Source organism: Sparus aurata, chromosome 6, assembly GCF_900880675.1.
Source record: "Sparus aurata chromosome 6, fSpaAur1.1, whole genome shotgun sequence".
NCBI classification, from domain to species: domain Eukaryota; kingdom Metazoa; phylum Chordata; class Actinopteri; order Spariformes; family Sparidae; genus Sparus; species Sparus aurata.
This window is the reverse complement of record NC_044192.1, coordinates 16,850,299-16,864,696: the sequence shown is the minus strand read 5'-3', so window position 1 is coordinate 16,864,696 and position 14,398 is coordinate 16,850,299. Positions and strand designations below refer to the sequence as shown.

At 41.0% G+C, this 14,398-nt stretch overlaps 1 protein-coding gene across 1 annotated transcript in view; it reads left to right on the top strand.

Annotated features, from left to right (window-relative positions):
• The window catches only part of mmel1 (membrane metallo-endopeptidase-like 1), a 31,798-nt gene extending 17,571 nt beyond the window's left edge, over nt 1–14,227 (top strand). Inside the window, exons 6-27 of the mRNA XM_030420223.1 lie at nt 5–43; nt 379–438; nt 539–700; nt 801–881; nt 1,890–1,985; nt 2,505–2,623; nt 4,152–4,217; nt 4,544–4,678; nt 5,005–5,094; nt 5,553–5,689; nt 5,773–5,866; nt 5,967–6,095; nt 6,964–7,062; nt 7,153–7,236; nt 7,319–7,422; nt 8,170–8,228; nt 8,334–8,453; nt 8,637–8,770; nt 8,905–8,970; nt 9,083–9,178; nt 9,771–9,847; nt 10,474–14,227. Of these exons, the coding sequence (XP_030276083.1) occupies nt 5–43; nt 379–438; nt 539–700; nt 801–881; nt 1,890–1,985; nt 2,505–2,623; nt 4,152–4,217; nt 4,544–4,678; nt 5,005–5,094; nt 5,553–5,689; nt 5,773–5,866; nt 5,967–6,095; nt 6,964–7,062; nt 7,153–7,236; nt 7,319–7,422; nt 8,170–8,228; nt 8,334–8,453; nt 8,637–8,770; nt 8,905–8,970; nt 9,083–9,178; nt 9,771–9,847; nt 10,474–10,573 (2,147 nt within the window). The 3' untranslated portion in view covers nt 10,574–14,227. The remainder of the gene's footprint in view (nt 1–4; nt 44–378; nt 439–538; nt 701–800; nt 882–1,889; nt 1,986–2,504; nt 2,624–4,151; nt 4,218–4,543; nt 4,679–5,004; nt 5,095–5,552; nt 5,690–5,772; nt 5,867–5,966; nt 6,096–6,963; nt 7,063–7,152; nt 7,237–7,318; nt 7,423–8,169; nt 8,229–8,333; nt 8,454–8,636; nt 8,771–8,904; nt 8,971–9,082; nt 9,179–9,770; nt 9,848–10,473) is intronic.
• Nucleotides 14,228–14,398: the final 171 nt, after the last annotated feature.

The following is a 14,398-nucleotide window of genomic DNA, read 5'->3' as shown; positions in this document are numbered from 1 at the left end:
TCAGAGCAATCTAGCAGGTCGAGTGTGTCGAGGAGCTCAACAGGTGAGTGCCGGTGTTTTTTTAAGCCTTTAAACTGAATAGAGGACACACTGGGGGGGATAAGTGGGCATGTGTCATATTGAAGCCTGCACCTCTGATGGTCACTGTAATTCCCTTTACTGCCGTATCAGCAGTGGCACACAAAAGTGAAAGAACAGAGTCCCTGCTGACATAGACAGTGCGCCTCACACACACACACACACACACACGCACACACACACTGTACCATGGTTTCAGGCTCTTCATTTCACACGACATCCTCCTTTTTCTCAGCGGGGGGTATGATTTGTCAAATACTGCACGTGCCTTCTCATAAATGTTGACACTGTCTCTTCCAGGCCAGCTGTTTCGCTCCAGTCTCAACAGTGTGTGCACAACTGCAGACTGTGTTACTGCAGGTGAGGGGGACTATTCTTTTCTTTTTTGCCCTCCTGCTGTTTCACACACACACACAACAAGCTGTTTTCTGACCACGTGTGAATCTTTCCCCCCTCAAAGCCGCTCGCCTCTTGCAGAACATGGATCAGTCCGTGAAGCCTTGTGATAATTTCTACCAGTACGCCTGCGGGGGTTGGCTGGAGCGACATGTCATACCGGAGACGAGCTCCCGTCACAGCGTCTTTGACATTCTGAGGGACAAGCTGGAGATTGTCCTCAAAGGTCAGCTTAATCTCTAGTTGTCAGTGGGCTGCAGCGCTTTGGAGCCGTGCGTGGGTTTCATTCAGAGAATGAAATGTCTGCATGCGTTTTGTTGTTGCAGGTGTTCTTGAGACGGAGAACGGAGAGGACAGAGCTGCCATCAGGAAGGCCAAGATCCTTTACAGCTCCTGCATGAATGAGAGTAAGGCTCTCTTTATGCAGTATTGTCAGTGTTTGTGAAAGAGGACAAGAAAACTTAAAGCGTGGTGACAAAAACAGTTGTTGTTTCTTGAGCTCTTATTACATGATCCTCCTCAACCACGCTATCTGCTCAAAGAGATCTTTCTAATGCCTCGTAGAAGTTTATACAGTGTGATGGAAAACTAGCAGAGACAATTGTGTCCTCCAATTATTTCTTGTTATATCACATTGTTTCAGTACTACAGTGGTGTAATTAACTGAATAATGCAGCCGGGACATGGATAAGCCTTATAACCCCCAAATTGAAAATACATATTTTACTCTTCCTCTTATTCATACATCAAGATTGTTTTCGTTTGTTTTGTTGTGAGACATATTGCCCCTGAATGTCTACCTTCTTTCAAAAATATAACTGGAAGGCATTTCTATAAATCTAATCTCAATATGATCCAGTCACTCAAAATAATTCAGGGATCTTGTTGGAAAGGGCGTGTAGGCATGTAACATCTCCCGAGTGCACTCAAATGTATACGAAAGCATTATTAACCAAGTATTTATAGCTAACATAGGAAACCCTGTGCATATCACCACAATTACTGTTAACTGCTGGTAACTGTAGCTGCTGTTAGCTTGTTAGCTCCGTTAGCCGTGCAACTAGTTGTCGGGATTCTGACTCAGGTATAATGAAGATGGCAGGAACATAAGAAACGTGACGCAGGAAAAGAACAAGCGGTTAAGCATCAGTCAGCTCCCACCTCCCGAGGTTTGAGGTTTATCACCTCTTGAGGTACAAAAGTGGTGTCACAAGACACTACTTCTACACATTCTTCTGATAACTATAGTTCAGTTTTTAATGTTTTGAACTAAAATTCTTACTTATGGCACCTTTAAGGATTTCTCCTCCATGTTAGCTTAAAATTTGAGTTTGGAAATTAAGATTCCTGTGGAGAGGTTGCGTACATCAGCTGCTGTTTCCAAGATAAAGACAGTTGTTGTATTTTACCTGCAGGCCTCATTGAGCAGCGTGACTCGCAGCCCCTCCTGAGGCTCATTGACAGTATCGGAGACTGGCCTGTGGCGTCAGATGACTGGAACACCACTGCAGGTAGAAATGCGCCCGCCTGGACAGCACTCTGAATAATGTTTACAGTTTGTTCTGTGCAAATGTGCATATGTGATACACTCACACAAACAAGCGTTCCTACTCAAATACATGTGCTCACGCTGAGCCTTGTGTATCTATATTTACGCTCAGTGAATTGCTGAGTACGAGCTTTGTTGGCGGGATCAAGAGGCCGGCCGAGGCTCTTCAGCTGAGCAGTTAGGTGTGGAGTTTGGGAGCGTGATGAGTGGGCAGCGGAGCAGTCCTCACTCAGGACTGTGAAGGATGCTTTAAATAGTCTACTCCGTTCTCCCCCGAGCTCCCGGCTCTTGCCACTTTAATTAAATGTAATCATGGACGGTGGCTCAAACCGAATTAACCACACGTAGCTGCATCTGCACACACAGATTTACACCGAGAGCCCAGTTAAATGTGCAGCAGAGGGAGCCGGAGTTCTGCAGCCTGTTTCATTGAGTACCTCTTAACAGTTGTGTTTGAAGTCTTTTGTTCCTATTGATGCAGAGGAAGCATGGAGCCTTGAGGACACATTGGCAACGCTTACAGCTCGCTTCCACAAGAAGGTTCTGCTAGACATGTACGTGTGGACGGACGACCGTGACTCTCAGCGCCATATAATTTATGTAAGATCGCCGTCTATTGGCGCGCAAATAACACATTATGGCTATTATATCATTAGACAGTCATTATAAGCCCCTTTTACACAGCCTGTTTAAGGAAGTAAGGGTGCACCTTTAGAAAACGCTTCGCCGTTCTGTATAAAACGTACAAACACAGAATGGGAGGGAATTTTTGTTTTGCCTTTAAGCCAAATCACTTGAACATTACATTTCATTAGGAAACAAATATTTTCATTGCATCACAGATTGGACACACGTGTCTTTCTAGTGAAAAACGATCAAAGAATCTTAAACCATATGGTCTTATATGTAGGATACATTTATAACGATGACCTCATCTCCATGTTGTTGTTTTTTTAGTTTACCACATCTGATTGAACTTTTTATGTGGGGGACACAATGTGCAAGCCAAGCCATAGTGACAGGCAATTCAAAATCAATCCGGAAACCAGTGTAGGATCTGTAGATAGCAGCTTAAAAAGCCTTTCATGTGAGGATATTCACGATTATCTTGATTCATAATTATCCCAATAATGAAAATTCACCTCGATCAACTCATTGTGAGTGTTTTAAGCGCGATCAGAGCTGAAACGTGTCATTGTACCATCTAGCCGCGGCCACGATGGACACTGACATTGTTACGTGCCACGCCTCCCCGTTACGCCAGCATGCCATCTAAAATCTTAAATTAGTGCAGTTTTATGTCGGTGTTGTTTTGGTCAGTGTAAAAGAGCAACAGGTCTTCTTCCCTCCAGTCCTCTACATCTCTGTGTAAAAGGGGTGATGTTTTTAATGCTTTGTGTTTTTTATTGTCAAAAAATCCCATGAAAAGAATCCATCCATACATCCATTGTCTGTAACCGCTTTATCCCTTTAATGGGGTCACAGGGATGAAAAGAATCAATTCAACAAATCAAACAACAAGTGTCGTACTATGTCTCTTTCAGCACTCGCCCATTTGTTTACACCGAAAATATATATATCTCTAAAAACGGGTTACAGATGTATAGATTCACTTTCATAAAAGGCAAAATAATTTCACAAGTAGTAGTAGTAGAAAAAAGAGAAGGTGATGATTATTGTTGCTTTGTTTGCTTTGGTGTTCTGAGAGGTGAGAAAAGGACGATTTCCAAAGGTCAATCCTGGCACTCCAAAGAAGAAAATATCAAAAAACTAGGAAGGAAATATTAAGGATTAATCAAGTAGCAGTAGGCCTTTTTAGCAAACATTATCATGCTTTTGTTTGGGACTATTTTTAGCAGCGGATTTATACACATTTTGTGTGCTTGGGAGGTTTTGGAAATGTGCACATGGGATTGATTCAATATTAACTACAGCTCCCACGTTGCCAAAAGGATCACTTCACTGTTGGTTTTGGTCTTTTCATGGGATTTGTTGACAATAAGAAAAATGTGGAATATCGCCAGCCATATTGTTTCATCGTACTGTTGAAAAACTATATGTAAATATTATCTAAAAAAGATTATGGACATACAAAAATGTTTATTTGCTGTTCTTGTATTCTGGTTAGATTGACCAGCCAGGACTTGGAATGCCATCAAGAGATTATTACTTCAATGACGGAAACTACAAAAAGGTTCATTTTTTGTCTTAACCATCATGGTGACAAATTGTGTTTTATTTGTCAAAATGTTGAGATATTGTCCTCTTAGATTTCTGCCTCCACCACAGTACGATTAAGGCGGATGTGGTGTTGAAGTCCTCAGTAATAGAACTATTTTCTATTGAAGAAATTGTCCAAAAACTTTGTTTGCTTCTAGAAAACTTTGATGTTTGATGTTTCCTTGTGTCACATTTTTGAGTGGCACAACCGTAATGAAATCATTCCATTCCGCTCTGTTGTTCTGACACCCTAATTTTGTTGTGGGAACAAGATTTATGGCGCTTGTGATTGTACCACAGGCTCGTGAGGCCTACCTCCATTTCATGGTTTCTATTGCGAAGATAACCAGAGAGGACAGGAACTTGACTCAGGATGACGACCGTGTGTGGGAGGAGATGATGCAAGTGCTGGAGCTGGAGACAGACATCGCCAATGTGAGTGCGAGCCACAACAGGAAATGGAGTTGTGGGACGAGGGCTAAGGAAAATTAATAATGACAAGATGAAAAATGAGCGCCTCCTCTCTACCTCCAGTAAATGAGAGAACCAGGCCGCAGTTAATGTAGACACAGGAGATCAGCCAAGCTTTTAACCTGTTCCTTTGTCTGTGCCTGTCGAGAGCATGACGAATGAGACAAAATGTGAACATATATATATATATATATATATATATATATATATATATATATATATATATATATATATATATATGACCGAGCGTCAGTTTATAGAAGGCTGTTTTACTTCCTGTTGCTGGACAGGCCACATCACCAGCAGAGGAGCGCCAAGACGTCACTGTTCTCTACAATAAGATGACACTTGGGGAGCTACAGGGCACATTCAGCCTTAATGTAAGTGTGTGTTAAACTTCTTTCTTGTGTGTTACGTAGTGTGCAAGCAGGTCACTGGCTCATGTTAAGTCTCAGTGGAAAAACTAAATGAGTGAATGAGGTTGTTTCCACTTAATGAACACTCACTGTTTAGCTGTTGAAGCGCCTTTGAGCAAGTTGACAACTAGTGAACCACTGAAGGCGATTATATAATTAAGTTTATCGCACATTCATACTATGGCCATGGAAAATGTTAATTTCTCGTTACCTGTCATTTGTCCATTAAAAGAATAGTTCAACATTTTTGGAAAATACTTTTCACTGTTGCCAAGAGAAGGGGGAAATTATTGATACCACTCTCTGGAAACAAAGGGAAACAGCCATCTTGGCTCTGTCCTAAGGTAGCCAAATTTACCCATCAGCACCTCCAAGTAAAACTAAACATGTAAAAAAAAAATCTCTACCTTTTTGTTTTCCAGGGTTTCAACTGGACACGTTATATTCAAGGTGTGCTGTCCAGTGTATCCACGGAGGTCCAGTTGGAGGAGGAGGTGGTGGTGTACAGCTCTCCTTATCTTGAAAAGATGAATGACGTTCTCTCCAAACACAGCGTCAGGTCAGTGCGATGAGAACAAATGATTACAGAATATCTACAATTCAGCACTATAATCTAACAAATATTCAAATGTATGTCTGCAGAACTATGCAGAACTACCTCACCTGGCAGCTCATCATTGACAGAGTTAACAGCTTGAGCCGCCGATTCAAAGATGCCAGAGCTCGTTACAGGAAGGTCAGATGAACACTGTGTGGGGAACATGATAACTTTATCTTCTTTGAAAACAAAATCACAGTGTGTGTATGTTTGTCTGTGTGTGTGTGCGTGTGGTCAGACTCTCTATGGGACCACCGTGGAGGACGCATGGTGGCGAGAATGTGTCCGGTATGTCCAGAGCAGCATGGAGAACGCGGTCGGGGCTCTGTACGTGCGTGAGACGTTCGCTGGAGAGAGCAAACAAATGGTAAGAAGTCAGGTCCATTTGGTCTCTGAAACCCCCTGAACAAAACAGAAATAATCGTAATTTTTGATAGAAATTCATGATGTACATTATGTGGAAAGAAATAGACCTTCAGGTGCCAAGTGCCACTTCCTAGAAAGTCAGGGCTCAGAGCCAGACCTTCTGGAGGAACAGACACCCAGAGTCACATCAGACTGTGCTCCGAATCAAAGATCGAACACACAACTTTTAAACTTTTGGGATTTAAAAAGTGGATTTATGTTCAATCCCGCTCACCAACCTGACTGCAGCAGTGATTCACGGAGGTGACCTCCATTGTCGGGTGTTTATGTTCTGTAATGTTGACTGCTGATTGGAGCTGGAGGACAAATGTACTTTATTCATAAACATAACATAAACATAACATCGGGTGAGTGCTGAGTTTAGTGATTGACCTGAATTCAAATTACAGACACACACACACACACACACACACACACACACACACACACACACACACACACACCCTCTGTGTGTCATTGCTTGCTATCTTACAGCTGAGTACTACAGTAAAGTAATCTGGCTGTGCGGAGCAAATAAATACTCTCAACAAATAATATGAATAAACACCAAAAAATAACGCTTTTGTGGCACAAGGACATTAAAGGCATTTTCTACCGTACCTGATTTGGGGAAAACAAAACATTTATTACAAGGACGCATGAACAAACATCACAATTTAACTTTATCATTTTCTTCACCCGTGCTTGTTGCGTGCATACAGTATTTATTTCGCGACATGAACAAAATGTAGTTGATGCACAAAATGCAGCATGGGACATCTTTATGATCGCTTGATTCTGTATGGGATTGTGTTAACCGCATGTCACAGGTCAGTGACCTCATCACGAAGATCCAGATGGCGTATGTGGAAACACTGGAGGAGTTGAGCTGGATGGACACTCCCTCGAAGGAGAAGGCAAGAGAAAAGGTAAAGCACAAGTAGCCAACCTGACAGAATAAAGATGTACCTTCTCTACGTGTTATCTGTCGTCACACTAACAGTTATGTGTTCATTCAGGCCATGGCAATCAAGGAGCATATTGGCTATCCAGATCATATCCTGCAGGACAGCAACCTGAAGCTGGACCAGGAGTACGCTCATGTATGTAAGAACTGTTTAATACATTTTAAACTGACTGATTTACTCTCCGCTCATCTCTGATTTGTGCCGACTCTCTCTCCAGCTTAATTTCAGCGAAGAACACTACTTTGAGAACGTCCTCGAGAACCTCAGGTCCGAAGCACACAAGAGTCTGAAGAAGCTCAGAGAACCAGTGGACCCAGACTTGTAAGCTGAGTGTTCATCTGATAATACAAGCTGTCCAGCATAGTCGCTTCAGTCTCCACACAAGTAACAAAGCATGCAGCATGTACGACAGTGTTCAGGTGATCGCAACCAATCCTTCCCGTCATCCCAAACTTTCTTCCTTCCTTTCTGACTCTCTCCTGGAAGTTGTAGTGACAGGCAGCCGTGAGTTACCTCGAGTGACATTATGGAATTTTTGGAAGATTTTTAGAAACATTTCAGATACACATTGCAACAAAACGAAATGCAACGTAACATACTATGTTCACAAACCTTACCAAACTACGACAGTTTCCCAAAGTCAACCACATAGTTGTTTTTGTCAACATGACAGCAAAGGCCACTTGACTATGGATCTGCTCTCTACAGACTTTTCAATGTGAAGGATTGTCCTTTGTAAAAACACAAGTTCTTGTACTCATCCAACGTCATCAAGGGTGACAACACGAACACCCTTTTTTGAAATGAGGTCGACCATTACAAACAAAAAAAATCATACATTTCTGCTCTCTCTTTATGTTTCCAAGATCGTAAACAGAGAAATGACAATAGAAAGACATTCCGTGTCGTCATTAAGTAATACCCAAACAGCATTAAAAAATAAGTGCTGAATATTGATGGTGCAAAGACATGTCTTTTGCATTGATTTAACAGTGTTGTCCCTTCAACTGAACAATGCAGTTTAGTGCTCTTTTATCAATTATAAATGCTTTACCAATCTCTCCCCAGGTGGATCATCGGGGCTGCCGTAGTGAATGCTTTTTACTCACCCAACAGAAACCAGATAGGTAAGAGTTTTGCCGGGAGCCTCCATGATAAATCTAAGACATCGCTCCTCGTTGTAATCCTGTTTACTTATTGTTGTATCACTCCTGTCCCTTTTGCCCGTCCAGTGTTTCCAGCAGGGATCCTGCAGCCGCCTTTCTTCAGCAAACAGCAGCACCAGGCCCTTAACTTCGGTGGAATAGGCATGGTTATCGGACACGAGATCACACACGGATTCGACGACAATGGTGAGACAGAAGTGACTCGTCGTGGATATTTTTTGGAAGCCCACACAGATAAACACAGCTTATCTTTTACTGTCATTTTGAAATAACTGTTTATTTTGAGATTGCCGTTACCAATTATTGACTGTGATGGGTTAAGTTTGGTAAACAGTATTTTTGACTTAATGCGTTATGTTTGCCTTGCAGGGCGTAATTTTGACAAGGATGGTAACATGCTAAACTGGTGGAGTAATTACTCCGCTGAGCACTTCAAAGAGCAGTCACAGTGCATGGTGCAACAGTATGGCAACTTCAACTGGAAGCTAGCAGGCGGACAGAACGTAAGCACCCACTGGCACGTATGAAATGAGACGTTTTGTCTCGGGCTGTAATCCCCCGAGAATGTGAACCGTGTATTAAAGTGACCACCGGAATGAGTGTTTTCATGCTGTCATGTGTGTGTTCATGACTGCAGGTCAGTGGAATCAGCACTTTGGGGGAGAACATTGCAGACAACGGAGGTGTTCGTCAAGCCTACAAGGTCGGAGATTAGCTGCAAAAGCACTAAATCATATGCTGCTATTTCAGCAGCAGTGACAAACTCTTATAATAAACTTGGTGTACATGTGAAATCTGCGCGTGTGCGTTTACAGGCTTATCTAAAGTGGGTTGCGATGGAGGGTGAAGAGCCTCGTCTACCTGGTCTAGACATGGATCACAAGCAACTTTTCTTTCTCAACTTTGCCCAAGTAAGTAAGAATAATGTGTCATTTCTAAAAAAAAAAAAGTGTTATTTCAGCAGACAGAGGGCAGACAGTCATTTCTCAATCTGGAATCCAGAGCCAAAGCTCAGTGGGTGCAATTTCTTGTAGTGGGTGTTTGGTGCTGAGAAGTAAACATTGGGATAAAGGCAGAGGGGTCGGGGGGGGGGGGGGGGGGGGGGGGGGGTCGAGGCGCTGAAGCAATCCCAGAACAAAATGAGCGTTCAGCTGCACACATAGTGGTCAAGAGCAGCTGCCAAAGTAAAGAGCGTCTGGGTGCCAGGGAATGTAAAGCATAAGTCATTCCTACTGTCACCCACAATAAAACAGGCCAGACACCCTTTATAAATCATTTTCAAGAGCAACAATCACCTCCCACTGTGAGGTTTATAAGTCAGTACGAGTTAAATAGAAAGATTATTAGATGCATTATGCTCTAAATACAAAGAATAAACAGATGTTATATTCAAGGTGAAATATTAATTCTATTTTTAGTCTGCGGACACCTTATTTTATCTCTCAATGACAGCTTTTGAAACTAACTTACTATCTGCTCCCCTAATGAGCTTTTGTTTTCTAGGTGTGGTGTGGTGCTTATCGGCCCGAGTATGCCAGCCAGTCCATCAAGATTGACTCACACAGTCCCTTAGAATACAGGTAAGGAGCCATTGCATTCTCAGATATATATAATAGAACCAGGAAGATCATTTTAACAGGTAGTCTGATGTTTTTCATCACTGTGTCGCACATTTAAGTGAGTTTGAAAGTGAGACCGAAGCAAAAGATGTAAAACATTTCAAAAGTAACCACTGTAACATCAGGCATGGCTCACAAGAAAATAAACAGACAAACTTTACCTGCGTCAAAAAAAAAAAAATCTGCTTATACATTCTAATGCGGTTTAAAAATGGTTTAAGAGCGGAGCTTTTTCTCCAGTCTCTGCACAGACATACACCTCAGCTGGAGGCAATTTGTCTCATCAAATTTTAATACACTGTAAATATAAGCCTCATAAGTATTAAACTGGTTTCATCATGAAGAAAATGTTGCTCAAATAAAGTCACAGCTAGAAAAATAAGACCATCTGTGTTTAGATTTGTTGCCCATGAACCTCACTTTCACGATAAGATCCTTTCTGCCACTGTTGTCTGTTCTCACTTTAAGTTTTGGAACCATTTGCTGATCCAGATATGAGGACTCCCACTCGGTGGTGCTCTTCTAGTATTCATAGTAGCCTTTTTTAGCTTCTCATCGGCTGATAATGCTTTTCTTTTTGTCTTCAGGGTGCTCGGCTCTCTCCAGAATTTCGAAGCATTCTCAGAAGCCTTCGAGTGCCAAAAAGGCAGTCGGATGAACCCCGAGCTGAAGTGTCGCGTCTGGTAGAAAGTTTGAGTCTTCGAATATTTATCTCTTGACACGGGCGACTCAAATCAAAAAGAACAAGTTGTGCTTCTTAAAAACCCACTGAGACATCCAGCTTATCTCAATTTATTCGGGGCAGAGTGATGACACAGTTATTAATATACTGTAGATGTATTTGCATCCTGGACTACACCCTAGTTTCAAAAGTTGCAGCGTGCATACAAAAAAAAAAAAAGAAACTTGCTTGAGTATATCTTCTCAAGTTTGAAGTGTTGTCTGTGGATGAGTAGGTCACTTGTTCTTTTTTTCGCTGTGTTCCCACGACATGATGAGTGGGCACACGGATATAAAGTCAACATAGAAAACTGAGACCACGTGAAAAAGGTGAAAGCTTATCTTGCTGGCTCTTGAATTAATCCTGAAGAAAAAGAAAAAAAAATCTCTTGTGCAGATCTTTGTGATTTATCCATTATCGTTTGGCACTGAGTTGCCTTGGTGTCTTTCCTCTGATGTGTTGTTTTCGAGACGTTGTGCCACTTCAGGAGAAAAGAATAGTGAACAATTCTAAGTCTGACTGAAGGGAACAAAACAAACGAAAAGCTCAGAGCTTTGCTGAAGTAAAGCTACGATAGAATTAGTCACACTCTGAGAGTTTGGTCATTCACTGTTACATGAAACAAATTATCAAAAGACTTTAAGACTGTTAAATCTTTGCAGCTTTAACCTTAAATTAACATTCTGCGGGAGCTGCTGCTTTCAGCGTTTTTACACTTACAGAGTGGATAAATATTTTAAAAAAATGTGCAAAGCTATTTAGTATTTTTTTCTTTTGAGGATCTTCTTTTTCAAATTGTCTTAATCACGTCTCTGCCAATGATTGTTGCTCAACACTCACTGCAGACATGTAAGTGTATGTCACGACTGAACCACATTTCTGATGTTTTGAAAAATATTGGTGGCCTATTACTACTTTTTAGTGGAGAGTGATGTGATGATGATGAAAACCCCAATGTATATCACTTTATTGCATTATTCCAAACTGCCACGGTTAGATAAAGGTTTGGATATACTGAGTGTTTGAAGCTCGCTCCCTCTCACATATTCCACTGATTGTCAGATGCTCCAAAGTGTTCATACTACGCTGACATGTAACTCCCACCTGTTAGATGACACTCACCTGCATTTATTCAAAATGATCATGTCCGCCTGTATGATATAAGTACATTTAACTCGACGTGCTGATCAATTCGTAGGAGAACATTTATTTCCTGAGAGGAAACAAGAACACGCAGTGATTAAAAGACTTTTAGCCTGGGGGCAAAGCCAATTACATGCTAAAGGGAAAGGATGAAGAAAAAAACCCTCAGATACACTCACACATGGACGAGCAGCAGATGAAGTGGTTTGCCCCCCTGATCTCACATTGATCAGCGCTGTGTGAGATGAAAGGATGAAGTGCGGTGTGCTGAAGCGTGGTGACTGCTGTAGCCGATCCACCAGCCCCTCGGGCAGACACACTAAAGAGTGTGGCTAGTCATTAAAGAGATGGCCAGGGCCAGGACTGTTATTTTCTACCTTTATTAACAAGTAATGACAGGAGAATCAAAGCAGAGCAGAACTCATAAGAGACAATGGAGGCAGTGGCTGCAGGTAGCTACCGTTTTTGTCCTGAATAGAGCTTTCAAACCGGCAGAGAAAAGAAAAAAAGAAAACATAAAACAAGCTGGTTTTGAATGTTTGCTTGTCTTAGGTCACATTCAGGATGTCTTGGTAAACTGAACACGACTTTTTAGGCCGAGTTGAATGTGCATATTGAAGCTTTACACTCCCAGTCTGTCTCTCAGTCTTCACATATTGGCAAATACTGTTGTGTTTAGAGAGGAAAGAGGACACAGAATGTAAGTTCTGATAGTTTGCCACTATCTTAAAGCAAAAGATCAGACATTTTGAGAAATACACTTGTTTTGTTTTTTCTGTCAGAGCGTTGGATGAGAAAATTGATGCCACTCTTTTATCTCTCATTTAAATATGAGCAACAGTGAGCAGCCAGTTAGCATAGCATGTTATTAAGACTGGACACATGGGGCAAACAGCAAGTCTGCTGAGTGATAAACATGGGATCTGTGTCCGGATCCAGATAATAAACAATTCAATGTGCTCTTATTTTGTAATCCTTATTGAGACTGGATCTTTCCTCCAGAGCAAAACCTGCTTGTAAGTAATGTGAGGTGGAGGCAAATTAGCACCAGACTCCCTTTAATAAATTAGTTTTTTGAGTTGCTTAATCAGGAGAAGGTATTAAAAAAAGTTGTCTTTGAGAAATTCTTAATAGAGAGTAAGTAATTCGTCCCTTCTTGTAAATTCAGCACATGTAATACATTAAGTTATTCCTTTCTTTGTTTAAAAAATACAGGATAACATGACAAGAGAAATGATATGCCTTGTTAACAGCAGATCAGCCACACAGTTTTTTCTTCTTATTGTATGTCATTATTTTCCCACCTCTACTGCTTTCATTTTAAATACACTTCTGTTGAATAAAAACCTTTAATGCCTTCATGGCACAGTATAGAGGCCGAATAGTAGCCTTCTTGCTCGCTCCCTCTCCTATAAGCTCACCTATAGGTAAAAGCAAATATCTGTATGTGTTGTGTATGGTTGCCAGCACGCTGTAAGGATTACAGTCACAGCTAAGGCTCGTACATAGCGCATGTCAGACTTTTTCAGATGTGGTCAAGCAGATCCGATCACAAAGCATACAGATCACATTGAAATTCCACATGTAAATGAGGACAGTATCTACCTTCAATCACCTTTTAAACCCACTCATTAACATAAAGTATCTCAATTGTTTGATTTAAACAAAAAAACAACATCAACGATTTGCCTTTTTACAAAGGGTTACATGCTGGACTGAGTCTTTACTGAGGACCAGTAATAGTTTTTACATGTCTGTTTCGTTCAGATGAATCAGGTGATTTTATTACCTTAGGTGTCAGGCTAGCTGTTTCCCCCTGCCTCCAGTCTTTGTGCCACGCTGAGCTTACATAACAGACCAATATGATAACAGTATCGACTTTCTCATCTCACTCTCCTTCAGAAAGCAAGAAATGATTTCCCTGAATGTCAGTCTTTTCCTTGAAAGAACAAGGCACACTCATCATATCCGGTTCAAAGAAATGCCGGAGGATAAATCATAAGCTATGGTGCAACAATGGGCTGCTGTTCGAAGGCCAACAGCTTAGACTGTTGTACGTTTTGTTTAGTTTTCCTCAAAATGAGTAAACCAGTTCAACAATGTTGACTGAAAACAAAAGTTTATATTAGGAATATACGGTGTTATTGTAGATACTCGATGTTCTATACTGCAGTATTTACATATAAAGGATCTAAACCAGGTAAGAAAGAGAGGGAACATTTCTTACCTTAGTTCTAGCTTATATGGTGACATTGTGTGGTTACGAAATAACCAGCCAAGTACAAATACATTATTGTTTATATATGAACATGTTTCATCTATATACCAATCAGAGGAGTTTATTTATCTACATGAATATTTATGAAAATAACCTTGTTGCTTTGCAAGATTTCAGACGTTAAAGATGTTTTATGAATGTTCCTGCTGCTATGTAATTATCTAGATTGCCATTAAAGTGACTGTCTCAACTGTTACAATCTCAAGTCTCTCATTTATCCTTCAAATGGTATAATTAAAATGGTATATATTTATGTAAAAGCCTGACAAAATTGCGTAGGGTTCGTTCTCAAACATGTAGAAGAAAAAAACCTCACTTAGATCCAATGCAACATGTGTTTTTGTGATACTGCTAAGCCATAAAAGCACCC